This window comes from Artibeus jamaicensis, unplaced genomic scaffold (genome assembly GCF_021234435.1).
Source record: "Artibeus jamaicensis isolate MK-2021 breed Jamaican fruit bat unplaced genomic scaffold, CSHL_Jam_final contig_484, whole genome shotgun sequence".
In the NCBI taxonomy this organism is placed as follows: Eukaryota; Metazoa; Chordata; class Mammalia; order Chiroptera; family Phyllostomidae; genus Artibeus; species Artibeus jamaicensis.
Window position 1 is genome coordinate 9,357,109 of NW_026521859.1, and position 21,638 is coordinate 9,378,746.

Sequence of the window (21,638 nt, forward strand, 5' to 3'; positions counted from 1 at the left end):
CTGTTAGCAGCAAGTTCTGGAAACAGATGTAGTCTTGATATGTGCTCTAAATATGAAACACATTGCAAAAAGACTCGGAGATAAAAATACATACTGCTTATGCACACTCTTACTGTGCTATTTCCTGTCCTTATCACCAACAAAAGTTTCTCTTGTTTTGCCCTTTCTCTGTTGTTCCAGGTGAACAAAATCTTCTTTCTTCTTTTTCCCTTTCTTCTTCCTTTGTTCTTCTACATGCTTACCTTCCCTTTTTTCTACCTTCTTCCTAATATTTGTTTCAATAACCATTTACTGAGCACCTACTATGTGCTAAAAACTGTTCTAGGTTATAAGGATTCAATAATATGTAAGACACATGCCCTGGCTGGTGTGGCTCAGTGGATTGAGCGCCAGCCTGTGAACCAAAGGGTTGCTGGTTCAATTCCAAGTCAGGGGACATGCCTGGGCAGGGCAAGTTCCTAGTGCGGGATGCATGAGAGGCAACCACTCATTGATGTTTACGTCTCTCTTTCTTCCTCTCTCTAAAAAATAAGCAAAAATTAGAATATGCAAGACAGTCACAGTCCTTGGGAAGCTTACCCCCTATAAAAGGGGAAAGGCATGTAATCAAATTATGATACTAAAGGAAGATATGTACACATTAGAGGCGCATCCCGTGTGCAGATGAGAAATGGGTGCATGTGGAGGAAAGAGAGATTCACTGTGAGGAACGTGGCCATTAGGAAAAGGGTGTTGGAGAAGAACCATCAGGGCCGTGTCCCACGATGCAGACAAGTGCATGGGCACGGAAGTGGGAGACAGCACGGCAACTAAGGAACCCCCAGCATCCCTAAGAGAAAGGGAAATCCTCTCCCTAGGAGAACTGAATATTTGAGGAGGCAGCTAAGTAGCCACATAAATGGACTGTTGATTTTTAGCTGGGTCTGTTTTGTTCTTGAATTGATAGGAATGAGCACCTAAAGGTAAATGTTTAGCAATTTGTCTATGGGCAAAACTAAAGAAGCGATTTGATTTAAAAATGGACCAAAGATCTGGAGAGCCATTGTCTGGACCGCATTTGGTGACAGCTGCTGCGGCAGAGGCAGTGCTCGCCCAGGAAGCAATGCACGAGATGCTTTCCAAAGAGAAACACCACTGGCGAGGTCAGGGACAGAAGGAAACGGCGCAGTGGCATTCCTACGTGCAGTGAGGGCGGTTTGGGTGCTTTGAAAAATACCGGAACATCCCTACAATGGAATTTTCAGTGGTCAAAAGAGAGGAGCTATCAAGCCATGGAAAGATAAAGAAGCAGCTTTAAAAGCACATTGCTAAGAGAAAGAAACCAGTCTGAAAACTCTATATGCTATGTGATTCCGATAGCATGACATCCTGGAAAAGGTAAAAATACAGAGACAGGAAAAAGACTGGTGGTTCCCAGGGGTGGGGGCAGATGGGGAGGGACGAACAGGTGAGCACAGGGCCTTTTCGGAGCAATGCAATGGTTCCGTATGACTCTGTACTGGTGCATACCTGTCATTTAATGCTTCTGGCAAGACCCGTAAGAGTGCACAACACTGAGAGTGAATCTTCATGTAAACTATGGTAGATGATAATATACCAACATTGGTTTATCGATTGCAACAAATACCACACAAATGCAAGATGTTAATAATAACATCTTATTATTAAGATGGGAGGAAATAACAACACCTTATTATTAAGGTGGGAGGAGGCGAATATAGCACTCAATTTTCCTGTAAACCTAAAACTGCTCTAAAACAATAAAGTATTAATGTAAAAGTAAATTTATATAGTGGTATGTTTCTACTCTTTTGACGCTAATGACATAACTTAGTTTTTCACAAGCATTCATTAGGGAAGGCAAGCTTTCTTTCCTAAAAGCCCTAAGAACAACCAATCCCTGGCCGGACACCCCCTTACTCCGGGCAGGACCTCTGAGACGGGTGGATGGCACTTCTGAGGAACCAACTCACACGAGACCACTGAGCGGCAACAGGTTCACTGACACAGCTGAGGACAGTGCACAGAATCCTTAGTGACGATGAAACTGAAACTCAGGTTAGAGTGCCCCCACCCCTCCCTCGGATGCCAGGGAGCCGCAGAAGCCACTATGTCATTAGAAAATTAACCTCAGTACTTTTGGAGAAGTAAGTTGCGAGCTCCCCAGTTTTCTTTTAAGAAAAGAAAGGGATCGCAGCAAATCTTTCAATAAAATTTATAACCACGTCTTTGCCATCCCTGCATAACCACGGCTCCCTTCACTACTAAACCCTTTCTCCATGTGTGAGTGGTTATACACGCATCAAAAGTAAATCCTCACAAAACATCTGACAAGAGCTATGTATAAAATCAGGGTCAAACCATGCACACAAATTTCACTCTGAGCTTCGGGACCTAGTCCTACAGCCAAGTTTAGTCAACTTCACAAGCTGGGCACACTATCCCCAACTGAGCTAGCAGGAATGGAAACCACTTCTTGGGTCCTCAGCAACTCAAAGGTTATAGTAAACCGAAGTCCAGGTATGCCCTAAACCTGGGCCCACTGCAATAAAATAAAAACACCCTCTGCTCATGTCAGAAGATAGCCTGTTCTCAGAGAAGGCAAGGTGAAGTTCAACTTAACAGAATGCAAAAACAACCCAACAAATCACAGTTGATATAACAGAGAAGAATACTGAACATTCAATTGGTAACACAGGGCTCGCCTTTGTTTAAGGTCCATTAAATTTAATATCTTCCCCTTCTGTGACCTTAAACCTAGAACTTCTTCAAAATAAAAGTGGCTCCTATTAAACTTAATCACAGCCACTTGCCTGTGGCTGCTGTGGTAGAGGTGTGTCTACCAAACAGGTGGCTCTTAATAAAGGAATGGTCCTGTACTAAAAAGTAGATGTTCTACTGTTTGATTATAGTGGCTTCAGCCTTCTGGGTTATCAGTATTAATTGCTGGAGTTTTTCTTTTAGCCTCTCTCAGGGTGTCACCGCCTCCTGTGAATTAAGTGAGGCCCTGCTGAAAACTGTCCATGTAGGTACAGCATGTTACTGCAGCTGCTGGTTTCAAACCTTGATTTGGGGGACTTGATAGAGACTCAGTTACAAGGGACGTTTAAATGAGCTTTGTAAATGCCACCAGTTGTTAAAGTACATGAAACAATCCTCCATATGATCCCCTTTAAGGATCAGATGGGTTTTCTCCCCTGGTAATTTCTAGATGTTGTGGTGGTAATAAAGTAATTGTAGTAATTTTATTTATTACACTAATGCCTATGTTGACCTTTGAAAATATTATAGTTTAGTGACTAAAAGTCACAAAAACAGAGACATCTCTGAGGTCCTGTGTAGCTGATTAAGGGGAATTTTTTGATATTCAAATATTCTGAAAGAAGTTCAAGACTATTTGTTTAAATGGAAAAACAACATTCTTCAAGATTACAGTTCTGAACTGTCTCGTGTAAAAGAGACTTACACATGCAGAGAAAAATCATACACCCATGTATTGGCCTCCCCAAGAGCAACTGAGGCAGAGAACACGTAGGACCCTTCCTTCCCTTGGTATCCCAAACCCCTGTACCCCGTCTCCCAGAGACCCCAGAAAGCATCAGAGGGGTCCATGGGCACAATGACCAAGACCACAGAAGAGGATGCCTGTGTGGATGCCACAGAGACACAGACGTAGGTAGCCTGAGCCACTTCACTCGGATGGGTGGGACGGGGAGGAGTTACTCGCAGCCTGAGTATTGCTCTCCTTCAGCAGGCTAACAATAGCTCATAATCGGACCCATAAGTCAAATAATCAGGCTCAATAAACAGTTGTGCTTCTTTTCATAGTAGGATAATTACATAAAATACATTTTGAAAGTCAGTAATTACTTATTTACATAGTATTTTGTAATGAGCTCCAGAAAAGTAATTATAATCTTTATGGCAAGCCTCACGAGTGCTTTGAACATCAAAAACACCATGGGTGATAACATTACCATGATAAAGACACGCCATGGTTGGGCTGTGGTCGGGTTTACTGGTCCTCACCTTGCCACGCCTTGCTCTGTAACTTGGCTACCTCTGTATAGTAAATATTCTTTTAGGAACATACACGATAACATGGGATCATGTATAAGGTCACTGAGGATCAGGGGCGCTACTTAAATACAGATTAGTACGCGCCAAGGCCATAGTTCCCACAGCGAGTATGGTGTGGAAAGGGGAGAAACCCCGTCAGGCCTCCTTCTAATGAGGTAGACCCAATCGGTCAGTTACATGGCAGCAAGTTACTGATCAGTCATTAACCTCTAATGGCTGCTATTGTTCTTGTTATAATATCTAAGGCTGTCCAAGGTTAAGAAAAAAATCGCCTGAGTTTTGGATTGCAGCTATGAACTTCAAGACATCTGGCTTTGCACCTTTTGTTGCAGTAGAGCTTGTGGGTGACATACCCTTATGAATATTATTTTAATTACACCTTGTTTCCATAAAGGATTTGAGGGAGACTATAGGAACTATATACCATAATACCACTGTCACTACTGCAATTCATTCAGTTCTAGCACTTGTAGCCGCCCTTGAAAAAATTACTCAGGAGAAAGTATACCCCAAAAAAAGGAAGTTGTAAAATTGGATCTCTGGAAGTCTTTAAATAGATTAAATCATGGTCTTCCTTTGGCGTGGTCTTTCGGGATGAAACAGACTTTCTTTAGGAGCATATCCTTCCAAATGGTACTTCTGGTTGCTTTTTTTTACTCCTACATTCTCTTATGCGTAAGTGTAACTTAACATTTTCTATTTTCCAACATTATAACTGAATAGTTGTTTTCTTTCAGGGTTTTATTGACTGTGTGTGAATGGCTCCCCATTGTTTTGAGCTCTATAAATATCCGTGATAAATCTATAGCATGATAAAGATGACAATAGCAGACATGTACTAAGTACTTGTATGTGCTACGTACCGCAGTAAGTGCTCTACAAATGCATGTTAACTCATTTGAAAGGGTTTTATTTTAAATAGGCTCTGTGGTGCTCCATTTCATAAAGCAAATAATACTCCGCAAAAATTTAGATTTTAATCTACTTAATATATTTAAGCCAAGGCTTGCTTGCAAATTATATATAGACGTACAATTTTTACAAAACAGTTTTCGCTTCCTAAGATCAGTGATTCCTAAGATCTGCGACGTGTGTCAGGCCTGTCTTAAGCATGTTACATAAAGCATCTCATTTAACCCTCACAGTAACCCTAAGAGAGAAATATATCCCTATTTTAAAAACAATAAAACTAAGTTTCAAAGAATGCAAAAACTTGTCCTGTATGTGTGTGAGCTACGATTCAAACCTGAGTCTGACCCTCCTGTCTTACTGTATGTAAGTGAGGAATTTTCTTCTTTCCCACCCATGACGGTATGAGAATATTTGGTGCATCCCTCGTAGAGGGAGGTGAGAACACAAGCACCCCATGCAAACACATCAACTATTCTGGGAAGCACTAAAAGAAGTGCACACAGGACTGCTTAGAGATGGAGATGCAGGCTGGTATGTCAGCTGTCAGTGTGACAGAGAAATGGGGTCCCGGACCTTAGGGACAGCTCTAGGTGTTGAGGGAAATAACCCTGAGACAGAAACTACGCAACCTGGCACCTTGGAGCCTGGGAGGGAGGTTCCTCTCCAGGGAGGTTCCTAGGACTGGACTCCAGGGAAGTGAAAACAGTGCTATTCCAGACAATTCAGTCCCTAAGTCCACCAGCTAGCACTCTGGGGTGCGGGCACAGCCCCACACGCGAGGGCAAGGTCAGGTACATCAGCATTCCTCCAGTTCCCTGACAGTCCACATCCAGTTCCTCCCTCCTGTTTGCCCATGCTGACCGAAGGGATTTTCTGTTCTCCTCACTTTCATGTTTATACAGAGCCTCCCACCCCGGCACCATGTAACTCTGCCAGCAACAACTCACAGAAATGTTTGGGGAGGGAGGAAAAAACTGGACTACACTCAGTTTTAAACTAGTTTAAAGCAGAGGTTCCTTCCCACCTTTGGCCTCAGATCAATTAACCAGTTTTTGCTCCTACCACCTCCTCTGTTTATGGAAATGTTTTGAGCAATGGCCGGTGAATAGACTCAAAATAATCTGGCTGTCCTATACTACACATGCCAATGATAAACAATGATGACTGCACTAGGTACAGCATTTTTTCCAGCTATTTTCAATGTCTTTCCCATCGAATTCACAGGCAAACAGACCTCAGGAAGAAAGTGCTGTGAGTGAGTGTCTCTAAAGCCACCAGCACCCCCAGAAGTTCTGCTTCTAGGTACCGCCAGGGGACAGACAGCAGAGCGGCAGCAGCCACACACGGTGGACAGATGGAAGCCCCAGAGGATCTTCCACAGAAGCAAGATGGCACCAATCTGCCCTGACAAGTGTCATGGTGGCCATATGGGAAACAAAATGGACTTAGCATAAAACACAAAAGGAATGACCAGTCTGACTCAACACCACCCGACACTGCATCTTTGACTCCATATCAGCCCTCAGTATCCCCCTGTGTCTTTCTCATCCTTTCCTGTGTCTTTAACCGATAGTTGTCTAAAGGAAAGTCATTCCAGTCAGGGAAATGATAACTAAAATTCCATACACTGCGCAATTCCCCAGGAAATCGTACGTGATTCATGAAACAGCAGTTGTAATGAAAAGTGGCGACAAGGTTTTCCAAAGAGTCTTGCAGTTCTCCCTCCACCCGTCTTCTTTCCCTACTCACCCCTACGGGAGTCCATCTGCCGCAGAAAACGTGAAGGCACTAGGACCAGAGAGCCCTTGCCTGCTATGTGCTTGAGAAACAAAGCCTTCCCTCCTCCCAAGTTGAAAGAAATAAAGGAGTCTGAACTAATCAAAACCTGCAAGCCTGCTGGTGGAGCTTCAGCTTGTCAGTGATGCAACTCAGCGGAGTGAGTAACGGCTTCGAGCTTTGCAGAAAATAGGAGAGAGAGAGAGACAGAGACAGAGACACAAAGAGAAAGAAAGAAAGGCATTAACCTGGCCAGGAGTCAAACAGGTGCAGGGAGCCCGAACGCCGGGACGAGTGTCTGACGAATCAGGGTCCGGCCGTGCGTGCCTCTGTGGGCCTACGTCTTTATTTATGGAGGGCGGGGCCATGGCTGCGGCATGTACGTCGGGGGTGAACTGAGAGATTTATTTTTTATTCACGGGACTCCTACGGTTGGCCAAGAGCCTTTAAGTCGACTCATCAGTTTGAAGTTTCCGTGGACACGTTCTGGCTCTCTGTGACGAATTCTCCACGGTGGAGAAGTGGCCTGGTTGTTTACCCCGTGCGCTTCCACCATTAGCCACAGATGTCCGTGGCACCTTTGGAGCAGTGGACGTGTGCGCACGGGGGCCGCCCACCCGAGGGCGACAGCAGTGTGCTCTGCGATTCACAGAAAGGCTGCCTCGGTCTCGAGCTGGCGGCTCAGAAGCCACAAATTGCCTTTTAAGACTCTTCCAGGCCTCACTGCACTTGAAATAACTAGATAAGGATCTTAAGTTTGCAGGTGCTCTCTCTTGAAACTGGTTAGCTTGGACTCTTGGGATTTAAAAGCCTTTAGAAATGGAGGGCTGCGCCTTAACCATCATTTCATTTACAGGCAGATGTTAGGAAAAGAAAGGAACACAAGCAGAGGAAGGCCTGGCAGCAGACCCTCAGGAGAAGGCCCTCGGTGTGAGACAAGTGCCCACCAGTGGGGCTCCGGTTCATCAGGACTAAGACTGGGTGGCATTAAATACCATCTTAAGAGAATAATGCCATCTCTGGAGGATTTTCAGTCTCTTGACTTAAAATGTCAACATGTTTGATAACCCCGTAATTCAGAAGGCCCAGTCTGCCAGCTGCCAGAGCCCTGCCCACGTGCATCTAATAGAGAGGTGCTGTGAGCACAGGTGAGATAGACTCGGCCCTTCCTGCGACCCCAACCCACCCCCGCACAGGAGTGGGTGTGCAGTTAAAGTGTGGTCTTTACCTGAAATGCGCCTGGGCACGTCGGTGATGGCAGGAAGCCCCGTGCCCCGTGTGGAAGACAGCGGGGTGGTGGAGTGAATGGACGGGGACGTCATCTGGCTCAGGTAGGAGGGATAAGACTGGTCATAGGACCACGGTGGGGAAGACTGTGCCTGCCTGGGGTCTGGGAGAAAGAAGAAAAATCTTTAGTATACCAGCTGCTGTGAAACCAAAGTTAGAAAGAAGAAAGCAGAACAAAAAAAAAGAATATATAAGCTCCACTTATCCCCCACAGCCCCATCCTCTCAGGCCCTGTGTAGCCCAGAGCCTTGCAGACTGTAGGGGCAAGAAAATGGATTGCACACAAGGACTGCTCGTCTCTCACAGAAATATTTTGGTTTGGAAAGTCTAATGGTCCTTAGGAAACAATCTGCTTCGGTTATCTTTACAAAGCTGCATTCCATTTTATTTATTTTCTGTATTTTCTAATTTACTCCAGTAAACACGTATTACTTTTAAGTTTACTTTTCTGTATTTTCTTTTAAGTTTAAAATGTTTTTGGACAATTAACTAGGTTGAGGAACAGGTGGACAGCTGCTTCTTACTGCTGCATGTCCAGCTGCTCTCTTTCAGACGTGCATTTTGGTTTTAGCATGCACGCTTCCATCATTTTAGCACAGTGCACTTTCCGTCCAGGCAGGTCAATGGGATGGCACTTCTGGCGTAGGGTGAAGAGGTTTCGGGTAGAGATGAGAACAGAGGAGGCAGCAGGTGAGAAGGACAGAACAGAGGGAAGTTAGTTATATCATTCTCGGGGTAAAGTTACTCCAGAAAATAACCTTCACAAAAAGACAAAATTTAGTTTCAAAGTTAAGTAATGCTAAGAACTGAAAAGCTGCATTACTGTCCAGACAGTAAGAAAATGACCCAAAGCAGGAGAATAGGGAAATGTCTCTAATCCTTTTGGAATCTGTTTCAAAAGATGTCACATGTTAGGAATGTGACCTACTGTTACCTACAGTCACTGTAATAAAAATAGTGGGCAGCCGACTTGTTAGGGTTAACTGCTGAGCATTAACAATATGTTTTGATGTATCTCTATGGAATTTCTTGGAAGTACAAACTCAATTCAGGGCCAAGAAGATTTATCAGAAGAATCAGTCTACATAAGAAAGAAAGATACATTTGCTATATGTTTCCAGGTTGGAAAAGGTGTATATGTCAAACTGCTTTGTTCTTACTTGAAAGCTAATCAAACAGAATCATAAGCCAATTTCTCTCAATATTTCTTTTGCTAATTTTAAACATGTTTGTTAATTTTTAAGTTTCTAATATACCAGGCCATTCACAAGAACAGCTATGTATATGAGAATATCTGTGGACTTTGGAATGTTCCGAATTAGGTTCAAGTTCTGAGACTTCCATTTTCGAGCTGTGTGACCTTGGGATAAGTGCTTAGCGACTCTGAGCCTCAGTTTCCTTATCTACAAAAGGGGTTGGGGGGGTAATAACATCTAAATCACAGGAACGTGAAAGTTACACGAGAAAACAAGGCAGAGAGGACTAGCATAGGAGGCACTCAGTAAGTAGCAATTCTTCTCTTTAAAAAACACCTCTTGGTGACACAGGGATAGTTCCATGGTTAAAACACATTTACACAGAAGTTCATTCATTGGTTAATAGGATTAAAATTATTCCCACATCGCCTACCAGCCTCTGACTATGAAAAGCTTAATTTTCAAAAACTATTAATATATTTGAATAGTCAATTCAGGTTTATCTCTAAAAATAAAAATAACAAGACATTGGTCTTTCTAAGATGATTCCTTTTTTAAGCCTTTCAGTTTTTCTATACAGTCAAAGTAATTTAGTTTCAGCTATTTCTCGTTTATTTGTTCAATTCAGAAACAATTTATTTAAAGACTTTCTAAATAGGACATACTTTTCCTGAGTCAAAATAATTAAACACATCTGGGTATTTATCTGATATTTATTCTATCAACAAACATATAGAAAAGTTTCATCCAATTCAATTTTAAGAGACATTTACCTGAGTTTGCAATTTGAATAAAAGTATAGTACTCTAAATGGTTACCATAAACTTTTCCTTTAGAAATCTAAAGGACACTTGATTGTTAAAATAATGAACTTTTGTACTTTAAAATGTTCAAGGCTGAGATTGTATAGATTGGCAATATTTCAAATCTGAGTGAGTGGTCCTTGTTACGTATCTGATACTGACTTCCTTGCTTTAACCATAAATGTAATTCATTATTCAGAGAAATGGTAAATGATCTTCAGATGGAAAAAAAATGCATTCCTCACAGCACCAGAAGCAATCTAATAAAGGCAAGGCCTCCTTTCAAGCAACATTTTCAACAGACAAAAAGTTCAAGAACTACAGCGCTAACCGAGTTGGGCACACAGTCACATTTGGATGTGAGTTCTAATCTAACCTCCCCAGATGACTTCCTGAGCAGGTAGTGTAGCCTATGTGCTCAGTCCTCCACCGTAACATGTTGTTACCAGTAGTATGGGGAGCTCCCTGCCCCCAAATGAGAAAAACAGAAAGAAACGTAAAGAGTAACTACAGTTACTAAGGTTAAACGTATCACAAAAGGAATTAGGGAACTGATACGCTCTTTCGGTTCTCCTCGTGGAGAAACACACTTCAGTGCCGAGCAAACCAGCAGCTTTCTGACGAGAGGATCTAAGCTGAGGTCCAGCTCTGCTATTTACAAGCTGTACGACCTCGGCTGTGCTCACATGCTCTCTGTGCCTTAGTTTCCCACGTGGAAAATGAGACAGCACAACACGGTAAAGTGAGTACAGCAAAGTGGTGACATGTACTGGGCCAGGCAGATAAGCCTGGGCTGAATCACACAGCTCCCCGCTGTGCTAACCAAACGACTGAAACTTTGGGGCCTTAGCTGCTGCTCATCTGCAAAAGGGGAATAGTGATGCTTATTGGAGTTGGTGTGAGTATTACATGAACCATACCTTATATGATAAGTTATCTGGCACTCTTGGAAATATCATGTGTATAATAAATAGAAGGGATTATTGCTATCTGTAAAATGACTATAATAGTAACTACTATTATTTTTGTTTATAAAAGTAGATGGGATAATGTAAATACAAGCATTTGGATAACTGTAAAGTACTATATTAAAACATTCTCTTGAAAAGCTCATGTCTTCAAGGCCCTGCTGTTTGACATGGGGTATGTTTCTTAATGTTGCTGGGCTTTAATTTCCTTATCTGTAAAATGGGCGTGATAACGCTATCTCAGAGAGTTGCGTAAGCATTAAGTAACATAGAGTGCATGATTATTATTCAAAAAAAATTAAAAATATAACCCTAACCATCCACGATAGCTAGATTTCCTAGTGTTATTCTTGACAATTTCCATGATCACATTCAGCACAATTCAACATCATGCCTGGCACACAGTAGGTGCTCAATAAACCACCACTGAATGAACTTTCCAGGGTGGCCTGAGTGAATAGTGGAATTTTACATTAGTAGTAATTAGTCATTTTCTAACTTCCCCTATAAAAAAATTTATATTGGTGAGGTTTGGGCTTTTATATAAACTTCCTGGTTGCCAGAGTATATACTAAGATGGTCTATTAATGGACAGTTTTAACTTTTAGTGGAGGTCCTTGCTGAAGATATCCAAGATTAGCAAAAATAACTTCTTGCTATCCCTAAACAAGCAAGAAGATCTCTCTTGGTGAATTTTTTCCAGGCTCTTGGAGGGCAGGCTGCAGCCCAGCCATTCTCTCTCAAGGCTGCCACCCTGATGCTCTATGATAATGACCCACTTAAGAAGACGGAGTTACTAAAGGAAATAAAACACACAAACTGCCATGTGAGGATCCCTAGATTTTAGTGTAAGTAATTTTAAAAGGGCCAGTAATATTTGTAACATTTTTCATTGAATTATAGTTGACATAAAATGGTATATTAATTTTAGGGTACAGCATAGTGATTAAACATTTATATAACTTATGAAATGATCGCTCCAATAAGTCTAGCGCCCATCTGACACGATACACAGTTACTACAATATTATTGATTACACTCCTTCTGTCGGACAGCAACCTGAAATACAAACAATGGTCTCCAGACACCCTGGGCCTCGCCCGGTGCCCCGTGAAGGAGCTGCTCTCAATCCCAGCTCCAGTATTTCTGGCCTGGGTGATCTCCGACAAATTATACAACCTATCTGAGCTTCAAGTTTGCTAATCTGTGTAATGGGGATAAATAGACCTCCCTACTTAAGCTGTTATGAAGATTAAGTGAGATAACATAGTAACAAACTTAGTACAGAAAAGAACCCAATTTATGTTCAGCAGTGTTAAAACCCACGCCTTTACAGAACCTTCATTCTGTGCATATGTTTCCAGCCCGCAGACTCTTACTGCAGCAGAGGACAACATTGAGAAAGCTTCCTACAGTTCTGAAGCCCACCAGTGAGAGACGCTGTGACGACCCTATCAATGCCCAGTACAACCATCCAATCTCAGTCATGTTCCTTCTTAAGTCTTGCTTCCTCCCAGATGGAGAAATCCTAATCTACTTTAGTGTGTTTTCTACTACTGTACACTTCAACTTTTTTCAAAATTTCAGTGGAGAAAATGGCTATAAAAATATCTTGACTTCCTAAATGCCCAATCACACACACAAAAAAGCCATAACCTTATCATAAATATATGCCTATTTGCTTGGTTGTGGACAATTACTAAAGTTTACAGTAGAAAAGAGTCACCTTAACCTGATCTCCTAAAAGATTTCTGAACTCAACTTCCTGAAGAAACCTGAGACTTCTGAGATTCACTCGCAACTTGGGTGAGTCAGAGCAGGTGACAAATGTTTTTCACGTATCACCAGTCAATCCTAAAGCTACTGACAGGGAAGAGCACAGGGCCCAGCTCTGAGACAAACCTGCTAATCAACCACTAACGAACAAGAAACTGGCTTCATCTCGGCCTCTGGCCCCACAGAGCTGGTGTGATCCATTCCTTGCCTCTACCCCGTCCAGAGTTACACTGAACCGTTTGTCTTTTATGGTTGGCAGAAACATGGAGGGAAGAACCATTTCCCCCACTCCGACATCAACAAGAATACCCTTGATTTTTGTGTCTCAGAGAATACAGGAGCCAATCACAGTCTTGCTGTGATATCCTGGGTGGCATGTAATCACCTATAGGCACCCGCAAATTTTGCAAGAATAACTGAACTCTATTTCACAGAAATTTTCAAAAGAGATGAAAACTCCTGCTAAATTTTAAATATTTTGTGGTTTTAAAAACTATAATCCATTATTTTTCATGGCAGTCTTCAGAAATGGTATCAATATTACTTTTATTACTATATTATAGAAATTCAAAACCATAACATGTTTTTATATAGATATGACAATTTAAAAACAAAACCCTTGGTGGTGGGGTTTTTATGTGCACATCCTCAAGTCCTTCAGTAAATTTGCAATTTAAATAAAACACCACCCTTATTTCTCCCAAACTTTTCTCCTAGCCCCTAAAAAGGGGGGTTATAAAGGGAAGTTTAATCAAATTTGGCCTGTAACAAACTTGAGAGAGAAAATCAGATCTTTCCTATATTATGAGCCTGTTGTACTCACAGGCAGGATGTGACTAATCAAAATGACTAAATGGGAAAGAAGAGAAAGAAGCAGAATGAGGGCAGAGCAGGGCACCACCCCCCACACCACCCCCAGGGATGAAACCAATGAGAAAACAGTCCCCAGGCTCTAACTGCTAAGGACTACCACCGAGTGTAGAAGGTCAGGCAATTTATCGACACCTCAGATCTGCAACAGCACACTTCCAAAAGAAACCGAGGTCTCGTTTGTAAGAGCAGACCAAGTCTAGCTACTGAGAGCTCAGGTTAAATGAAAAGGAGCCCGTCATTCGACATGAGGAATCCCTTCAGCATTTGTTCCAAGCGAGGCACCATGGGTCTCACACAGCCACTCCCACACTGCGCAGTACCCCACATACAGCCAGCAGGTAAAAGGACACCAGGCCCCCGAGGCCACATGCACTTGTCAGCTTCTCTCCAACTCCCTCAGTCCAGGGCAAGGCTCTTACTTAGCTAGTCCTTTCTCATCAAAAGAGTACAAATGGTCATAACTGTCACACTCACAGGACTTCTGCGGGGGAACACTTTTTATGTGGTTCTGGTGAATCAGCAAATTATCCATTTTTATTGTGATAAACAGCTCCTGTACGCCAGCACGGCAGTGTGATGGTCTAAGAGACAGATAAACAACAAAGGACGTTTCTCGCCTGGAAAAAGCTAACATAACTAGTTGGGAAAGTAAGACTAAGAGATGTAAAACAATTCAAAACTGTTCAAAGCATGTACTTGTGTCTTTAAAAAAAGCCGTGCAGATAGAGAGCCGTACAAACCACAGAACACCAATGTTGGAGTGGACATTATCATTTCTCCCTCTATGGTGGCCTTCCTTCAGCTTTAGCTACTTGGAGATTGGTAACTTCTGCTTTCCATTCTGTAAACCTCCAAAACATCAAAGTACAGAAGGCAACATAACCAGGGGTTGCTCATAAATGCGAGCTGGGGGAGGAGGGTTCCCGAGTCTCAAGCTGTCTCTGCATCAGGCAGAAATGGAGACAACCGTTTAAGTAGTCCTGCGGTGTGAGAAAAGCAAGCTCTCCTCTGTGAGTCGGACCACAGCTTCTGAAGTTTGTAACTGGAATGGGGAAGAGGACGGAGTGGCTGTGCGTTTCCTAAAACGATATGTAAAAGTCATGGCCTCTAAGAGTTGCCATACTTTCAAATGACTGAAAAGCTAAATTTCATGTCTGCATAATTAACTCTAAATGCTTAGGGCCATAATAAAAGAGGAAGGAGGAGGACAGATGGTTAGAAAAAAGGCACCCTAGGAAGACGAACTGACTCTGGGAAGACATGTAAAGGTCTTTTCTTAATAAGTCTGAGGGGGAGCAGAGTGGTCAGAGAGCTTTACAAAGCCCAGTGGAAGGTCTGTGAGGAAAGTCCGTGGTCGCTCTTAGCAGGCCTCCTTCGATAAACACTGTGGTCAAGCACGTGTGGGTGCGAAGAAGGCCCCCTTCCCTAAGGTCAGGAACAAGAAGGCACGCTGTGGACGTGGTGCCGAACTTCACGCAGAGATGGGAGGAAGCAAGTCAACAGGGGCAAAGCCTGCACCAGCACACAAAAGGCTCCTTCCTGTTTATGCTGCCAGCGGGCTTCTGTGCAATGTGACATGACACCAGCCAGGGACTTCTGCCAAAGCTCAGTGTGTCTACAGTCAGCACCTGCTGCATTTGGGGAGTAGGGTGGGTGCAGTTACAGAGATCCACACCTCTCCCCCTTATTCTCCACCCATTTTTTCCTTTACTCGGTTCTCAAATCAGGCTGTGTAGACCTCAAATATTTCTTGAGGAAACTGGGTTATTTAAAATGAACCGTATACACGACCTACAGATTTAAGATTATGCCTCTCAATTGCTATGAGGGTCAAGTAAAGTCAATAATGCTAATGGAGAGAGGCAGGCTTACAATTTCCTATTCTCAACTATTTCCGTCATATTACTATCATTCATAATAAAGATATACTAACATTCATGGTATAGATATTACATTCATAGTACATTAAGTCCCATTTTAAAGCAATTTATGCCAAATACTAAATGTTAAATTCATGTCATCTCTAATAACCCTTTAGCTGGACTAAATTTTTGAATAAACTTTGCCACTTACTTCTGGTTTTCCTGACTAACAGCAAACGCAATCTTAAAACAAGCAGGTTCCTCCGAGCCCAGGAAGAGCCCTGGACTGGAGGCTTCGCACTGACTGTGCAGTTGTGCACAAATAATTTGCCTTCTCCGACTCTTACTTTTTTCACCCATAAGATGGGAATAAATGGGTTATTTCTAAGATGTTTTCTAGCTATGAAATGCTATGATTCCAAGTACTCAGGAGATAGCAATTGCAACAGAAATTACTAACAATTAACCAATGCCGCCTCAATCAATATAATACATTTTTTAAAAAGAAATTACTAAAGCCACGTTGGGCTGACTTGGGGTGGCTATGAAATGTAGCTGACAGTGGCTGATGTCATGCATCTCCCCACACAGAGGGCTTGGGCTCACGTCAGCGGAGAAGTCACCAAGAGCAGGACTTTGATCCCCATCCCCGTCACCACTGGGGGATTTCTCAAACTGACCAAGGTAGCTACCAAAATCACTTGGCAGAAAACCAACACAACTGAGTCATAGAGCTTTAGACTGAAGTGTGAGAAAAAAAGCAAAAAAGCAGCAAACCTGATAAAATTGGATGCTGTATAGGACATGACAACAGGTTATGTTACAATAGGAGAAGAGGAGCTTAGTAAATCTCATGAGACAACATCAGGGAAGAGAATAAGAAATGGTATGTATAGCTTAAGACATCGTATCCTGAAAAAAATGCTCAAAGAAAATCCAAAAGGAAGTCCAATTATTAGGACAAAGTAGTGAGAAGCGTCTTTTAAGTTATCACCAATTTTCGGCTAAGTGGAACTCAAATAAGGGGACTTTGTTATTTAAAAAGAAAAGAAACCTAACAGAAGAAATAAGAGGTTATACCACCCGTCACACACACTTAACCTGGCCTTGACCTTGGCACATCCTGGATCTTGAAAGTAAAGTTAGCAAAGAGAGGGGAAGAAACCACAAACAGGTAGGACCAGAACTTGAGATATAACTGGGATGTGGTCCTGGCCAACAGAAATGACCCTTACTTCAAATCACAGTATTGAAGTGGGTACAATAAATTCAGGTTCAAATCAGTTTGATATCAACATCCAGTGTGTTATAGAAGGTCTCAGGCATGGTGATTCTGGTTATCTGATAGATGATGGAATCCACGGCTCTGAGAACTGTCTCCCAGTCATTCATCCATTCATTCAAAAAATATTCATCAGACGCCTCCTCTGGCACTGTGCACTGGGGGTATTATGGCAAAGACAGACCTAATCTCTGCCCTCACAGAGTTTTCAGTTTGGCAGGTGAGACCAATAATCAACTCTCAGACAACTGTGGGAAGTGCAAAAATGGGATATCCTTCACATCCTAAGAATGTACAGTGGGGCCTCAACCACGCCTGGGGGTCAGGGAAGATTTCTCTAATGACGTGGTGACCAAGCCAAGAACTGAATAGCAAACAGAAATCTAGGAGATCGTAGGTGGGGATAGGAGAACTTCTGGAAAAGCGAACAGCATGTATCAAGTTTCTGGGACTGAGGCAGTATAGTTTGGGGTATAGTTTGGGGGAGAAGCTGAGAAAGCCAGTTTGGTTGGATTACTTGACAAAAGATTCAAAAGAGTGTGACCTGAGACTGGAGAGCAGGCAGGGAGGAGCCAGGCTAAGCAGAACCTGCTGGGCTACACTGGAGGTGCAATGGAAGGTCACAGAGGTGCTTTTGAGCATGGTGTGACATAATCAGATATGCATACTTAAGACCTTCCTCTGACAGCACCGTAACAGAAACAGGGGAGAAGCCAGTGCAGGACTGGGCACACAGGGAAGGGTGTGGAGGGAAAACAGAAGCTGAAACGGACGCAGGGGTGGAGTCCAGGAACTGCACTCTGGAAATCAGAAAGAGCCCAAGGCACTTAGCTGCCCCCACACATCACCTGACCATGAAAATAAGGCTTTCTGAGACGCCCCTGGCTGAATCAGGAGTGGCTCTGGGTGAGCGAGGTAAGCCTGGGGTAACTGGCCTTGGGCCTGCAGTGGTGAATTAGGCAGGCTCCACCTGGTACATTCTGGTTCAGAGGTAAAGCTGGGGCGTCTGTACATTTAATGAGCTCCCCAGATGATGCTAATGTACAACAATGGCCATAATTTTGACTGATGACAGTTATAAAATTACCCAACACTATTTTGATTTAATCTTCCCTATCAAGAGTTTTTTTTTTTTTTTCAAGTAGAAGGAGGAGAATGAGCATGCTTAGAGGAAATTAAGGCCCAAGAGAGGTAAGGAGATAAGGGAGAGCAATTTGCTGTTTTAAACGCATTAAAGTTTCTCCTCCAAGATGAATTATACCCACAAGGTTGCAAGAATTTATGGCAACTGGTAGGCAAACAGCTTCTGGTTAACAGAGCACGATCTACAAAGTTCTTCCTTATATTACGTAAAATAGGTCTCCTTGTAACTCCACTCACTGCTGATCTTAGCGTTGCTCTCTGGGATTACTTTTCCATGTGACAATTATTTAATTATTTAAAAATAATGCCTTTAAAGTTTACTCTACAATATTTATTAGTTTGACATTCTTTCACCCCAATCACCTTATTCTGAAAATGGCACAGCTATTGGTAAAATCTAAATTTCAACTACAGACACTCCTTGACTTACGATGGGATTGTGTCTTGACAAACCCATCACAAATTGAAAATATCATAAATCGAAAATTCATTTAATATACCTAATTTATTGAACATCATAGCCTAGCTGGCTTCTACTGTATAGGTATTGCTTTTGCACCACCATAAAGTTGAAATATTGTAAGTAGAACCATCAGAAGTTGGGGACCATCTGCAGTTGTTCTTAATTTGGTTTTTTTTGTTTGTTTTTAGCCATTGTTGTTATCGACTTGCTTGCAGTCCAATAAAAGTCCTTAAGTTACTTCCAATGGTTTATGTACAATGGTCTGTGAACTTTTCACCTTGATCTCCACAGTGACTATCAGAAAGCAGAATGAGCCCTGGCTGGTATGGCTCAGAGGATTGAGCACTGGCCTGTGAAGCAAAGGGTCATTGGTTCAATTCCCAGTCAGGCCACATTCCTGGGTTACAGGCCAGGTCTCCAGTAGGGGACATGTGAGAGTCAACCACACATTGATGTTTCTCTCCCTCCTTCTCCCACCCTTCCCTTCTGTCTAAAAATAAATAAATAAAATCTTTCAAAAATAAAATAAAGCAGAATGGGTTCACTTAAACTTGTTCCTAGGATTACTAGAAGAATAGATTAAAGGAAAACTCATCTACCTATTGTGTATCTTGACCCAAGCAAGATATATGCCTTATCTCTAATGTGATTAATAGCTACTTAAAAAAGGCCAGCCTGATTTATAGCCAGTTGATAGTGGTTGTCCATATGGATCAAGGTCAGCTTTGAGGGAAGTACATTAAATCCAGCATCTTCATCAAAGTCTTGAAGAATTAGAAGCAAACGTTTTAAGTTTCAAGATAAGACCAAGTTTTAAGGACTAGCCAACACACCGGATTCAGAATTGGAACTACAAAATGACACTGACGAGGTAGGAGGAGGAGGTGAAAGCGCCCTGATGAGACTGAACAGGAACACAGGACGGAGCTGCACTTGCTCAGCTCCAAGGCAGGAGGGAGGAAGCCTGCCCTAAGAGGAACTTTCTTGGACTGCAAGTGATAGTGTGAGAAGATGACAAAAAGTTAACGCGATCTTGGGATAGATTAATTGGAGTACTAGCAGACCCTTCCCACTCTGGTCAGACAGAGCTAGAGGACTGTCTTCTTGAGGCGTTGTCAGACTGAAGCTTTGGAGAAGACAGAGCAAGAAGCAGGATCTCTACCTCTCAAAGGAGAAATGGCTGAAGCACAGCCAGGAGCTCCCGTCCACCTTCAACCTTTCCATCGGACACTCCTACCCCACCTTGGATTTGCCCAGACCTTTCCTCCTAGCCTTTGCTTTCTCCAAGGCCACAAGATGAGCCAACTTCTCCTCAAAAGTTCTTCCATCTTTACTCTAACCCATCAACCTCCAGAACATTCCTTCATGTTGGTAGCTGGCCCAACATCTTCCTTGTTTCCCTGACTTGTCCTGAGTCTAGGACAAAGTGTCATTCTCACAGAAGATCCACCCCACACCAGAGCCCACTCCTGTTCACAAACTGTAACCCCTGTAGGAGATAATGCCACAACTGTGCTGTCTGGCTCCTCCAATGATCTCTCTCCTTAGCTGGGTCCTCAATGATGCTCAACCAAAGTCATTTTCGTTTCACGCCACTCACCGCAGTGACAGCTCCAAACATTTATTATTCTTCTTGGCCCTTTTCCTACATCCTCACCTGCTCACCACCTAAACCACTTTGTCAGGTTTCACCTTCCTTGGACCCTGATTTCTAGTTTCAGCTCTGACAGTTTCAGAAATCTCCTGGTGCCAAAGTTTTCTTATTCACTAAATAGGGTTCACAATACTGACTCTTCTGTGAAACCTCTCTTCCAATGGTTTCTAAACAGTTAAAAAACAAGTCCTTAGCAAAATAAACAAAGCCCTAGGGAGTAGCATCATACAATTATATTCCCGAAATACTTCTGTATATATCGAAAGAAAAAAAATGCTTTTTAAACTGATAATATATGTAAAATATTGTTGCTTTCAATACTGCATGGCACAATAGACACCAACTCTATGTTTGAAGCTCTGGGTGCTTATCTATGTTTAAACATCAAAATACACCAAAAGAGCATCCCTGGGTTAGCCCTGTAGATTGAATATTTCAAAGTCAGTCCCCTATTCTAATCATTATGTGTGCCCAGAGCCCATTGCAAAAGGTGGAAGGAGACAACAGAGGTCCTTAGGCAACTAATAGAGGAAAAAGATATGCATACATATATGTAACATTTACATATATGTATACAAAGCTGTAACTAAATATAAAGCTGAAAAGAGAAAGATAATTATTTGAAAAAGAATAAGAGAAAGAAAAGATTTCTGCTGGGCAGAGACCTAAAGACAGGCTGGAAATGGAGACATTAAGTGAGACATTATGCAAGAAATGAAGTCTTCTTAACACAATTAGATATTAAGTATGCATTTTCTATTCCAGACAGAGTAAATTAAAGACAAGATTTTGGAACTCAAAAAATTAATTTTCCTTGGAACATTACCACTCTCTGTTTTTCTGGAAGCATAATAAAACCAAAGCATCTTCGGTTCATAAGGACATTGCAACTGACAGAAGTCCAGAGACCTATAGGAAACCAATCTATGGATGCTGCTGACAGGTAAAGCAACAACATGCTGTGCTGACCACTGGCCCTTCCCAGGGCCTTACTGAGTTTTATCCTTCAAAGCCAGCACAGGCAGGACATGAACTCTGCTCTTCCTCACAAGGTGGCTGCCAGAGCTCCACAGATGTGAAATGGCATTTCTGCACTAGATCCGTGGCATTTTTTGCATAAAGACTGTAACCAGCAATACCCTCTAAAGATAATCCCTACTCAGCCATGTGCATGGAAGCAGCAAATGTACTGGCGCTTTGAAAGGAAAGAGACAGGACAAGACTTTCCAGTATCTTCAGAAATTAAAACATGGCACCAGTAAAGTGAAAAAATAGTACTTCCAACAACCTGCTTTTGACTGTGGTGATTCCGGTTCCTTAAGACACAAGACAGTTGCAGGTGAGTAGGACCACAGTGGTCATAAAGCATGAGACCTCACTTAACTCCCACTCTCCACATCCTACAGCTCTTCTCACACTGACGACGCCTGCCATCTTTCTTCCTGCTCAGTCACTGAGCCTCTCAAGGGTTCTTTCTCCCTCACACTCACAGCCACCACCACCCTGCCCCGGCCCACGGCACCTCCCAAATGGTTTCACATTAAAGAATCGTGTGGTCACTCG

General features: G+C 42.6%; 1 protein-coding gene across 6 annotated transcripts in view; it reads right to left on the reverse strand.

The window, feature by feature from the left end:
- RUNX2 (RUNX family transcription factor 2) overlaps positions 1-21,638 on the reverse strand; it is a 315,866-nt gene that overhangs the window by 132,134 nt on the left and 162,094 nt on the right. For all 6 annotated transcript variants that reach the window (XM_053668297.1, XM_037142580.2, XM_037142581.2 and 3 more), the window contains one exon: positions 7,997-8,158. In XM_053668297.1, coding sequence (XP_053524272.1) covers positions 7,997-8,158 — 162 coding nt within the window. The remainder of the gene's footprint in view (positions 1-7,996; positions 8,159-21,638) is intronic.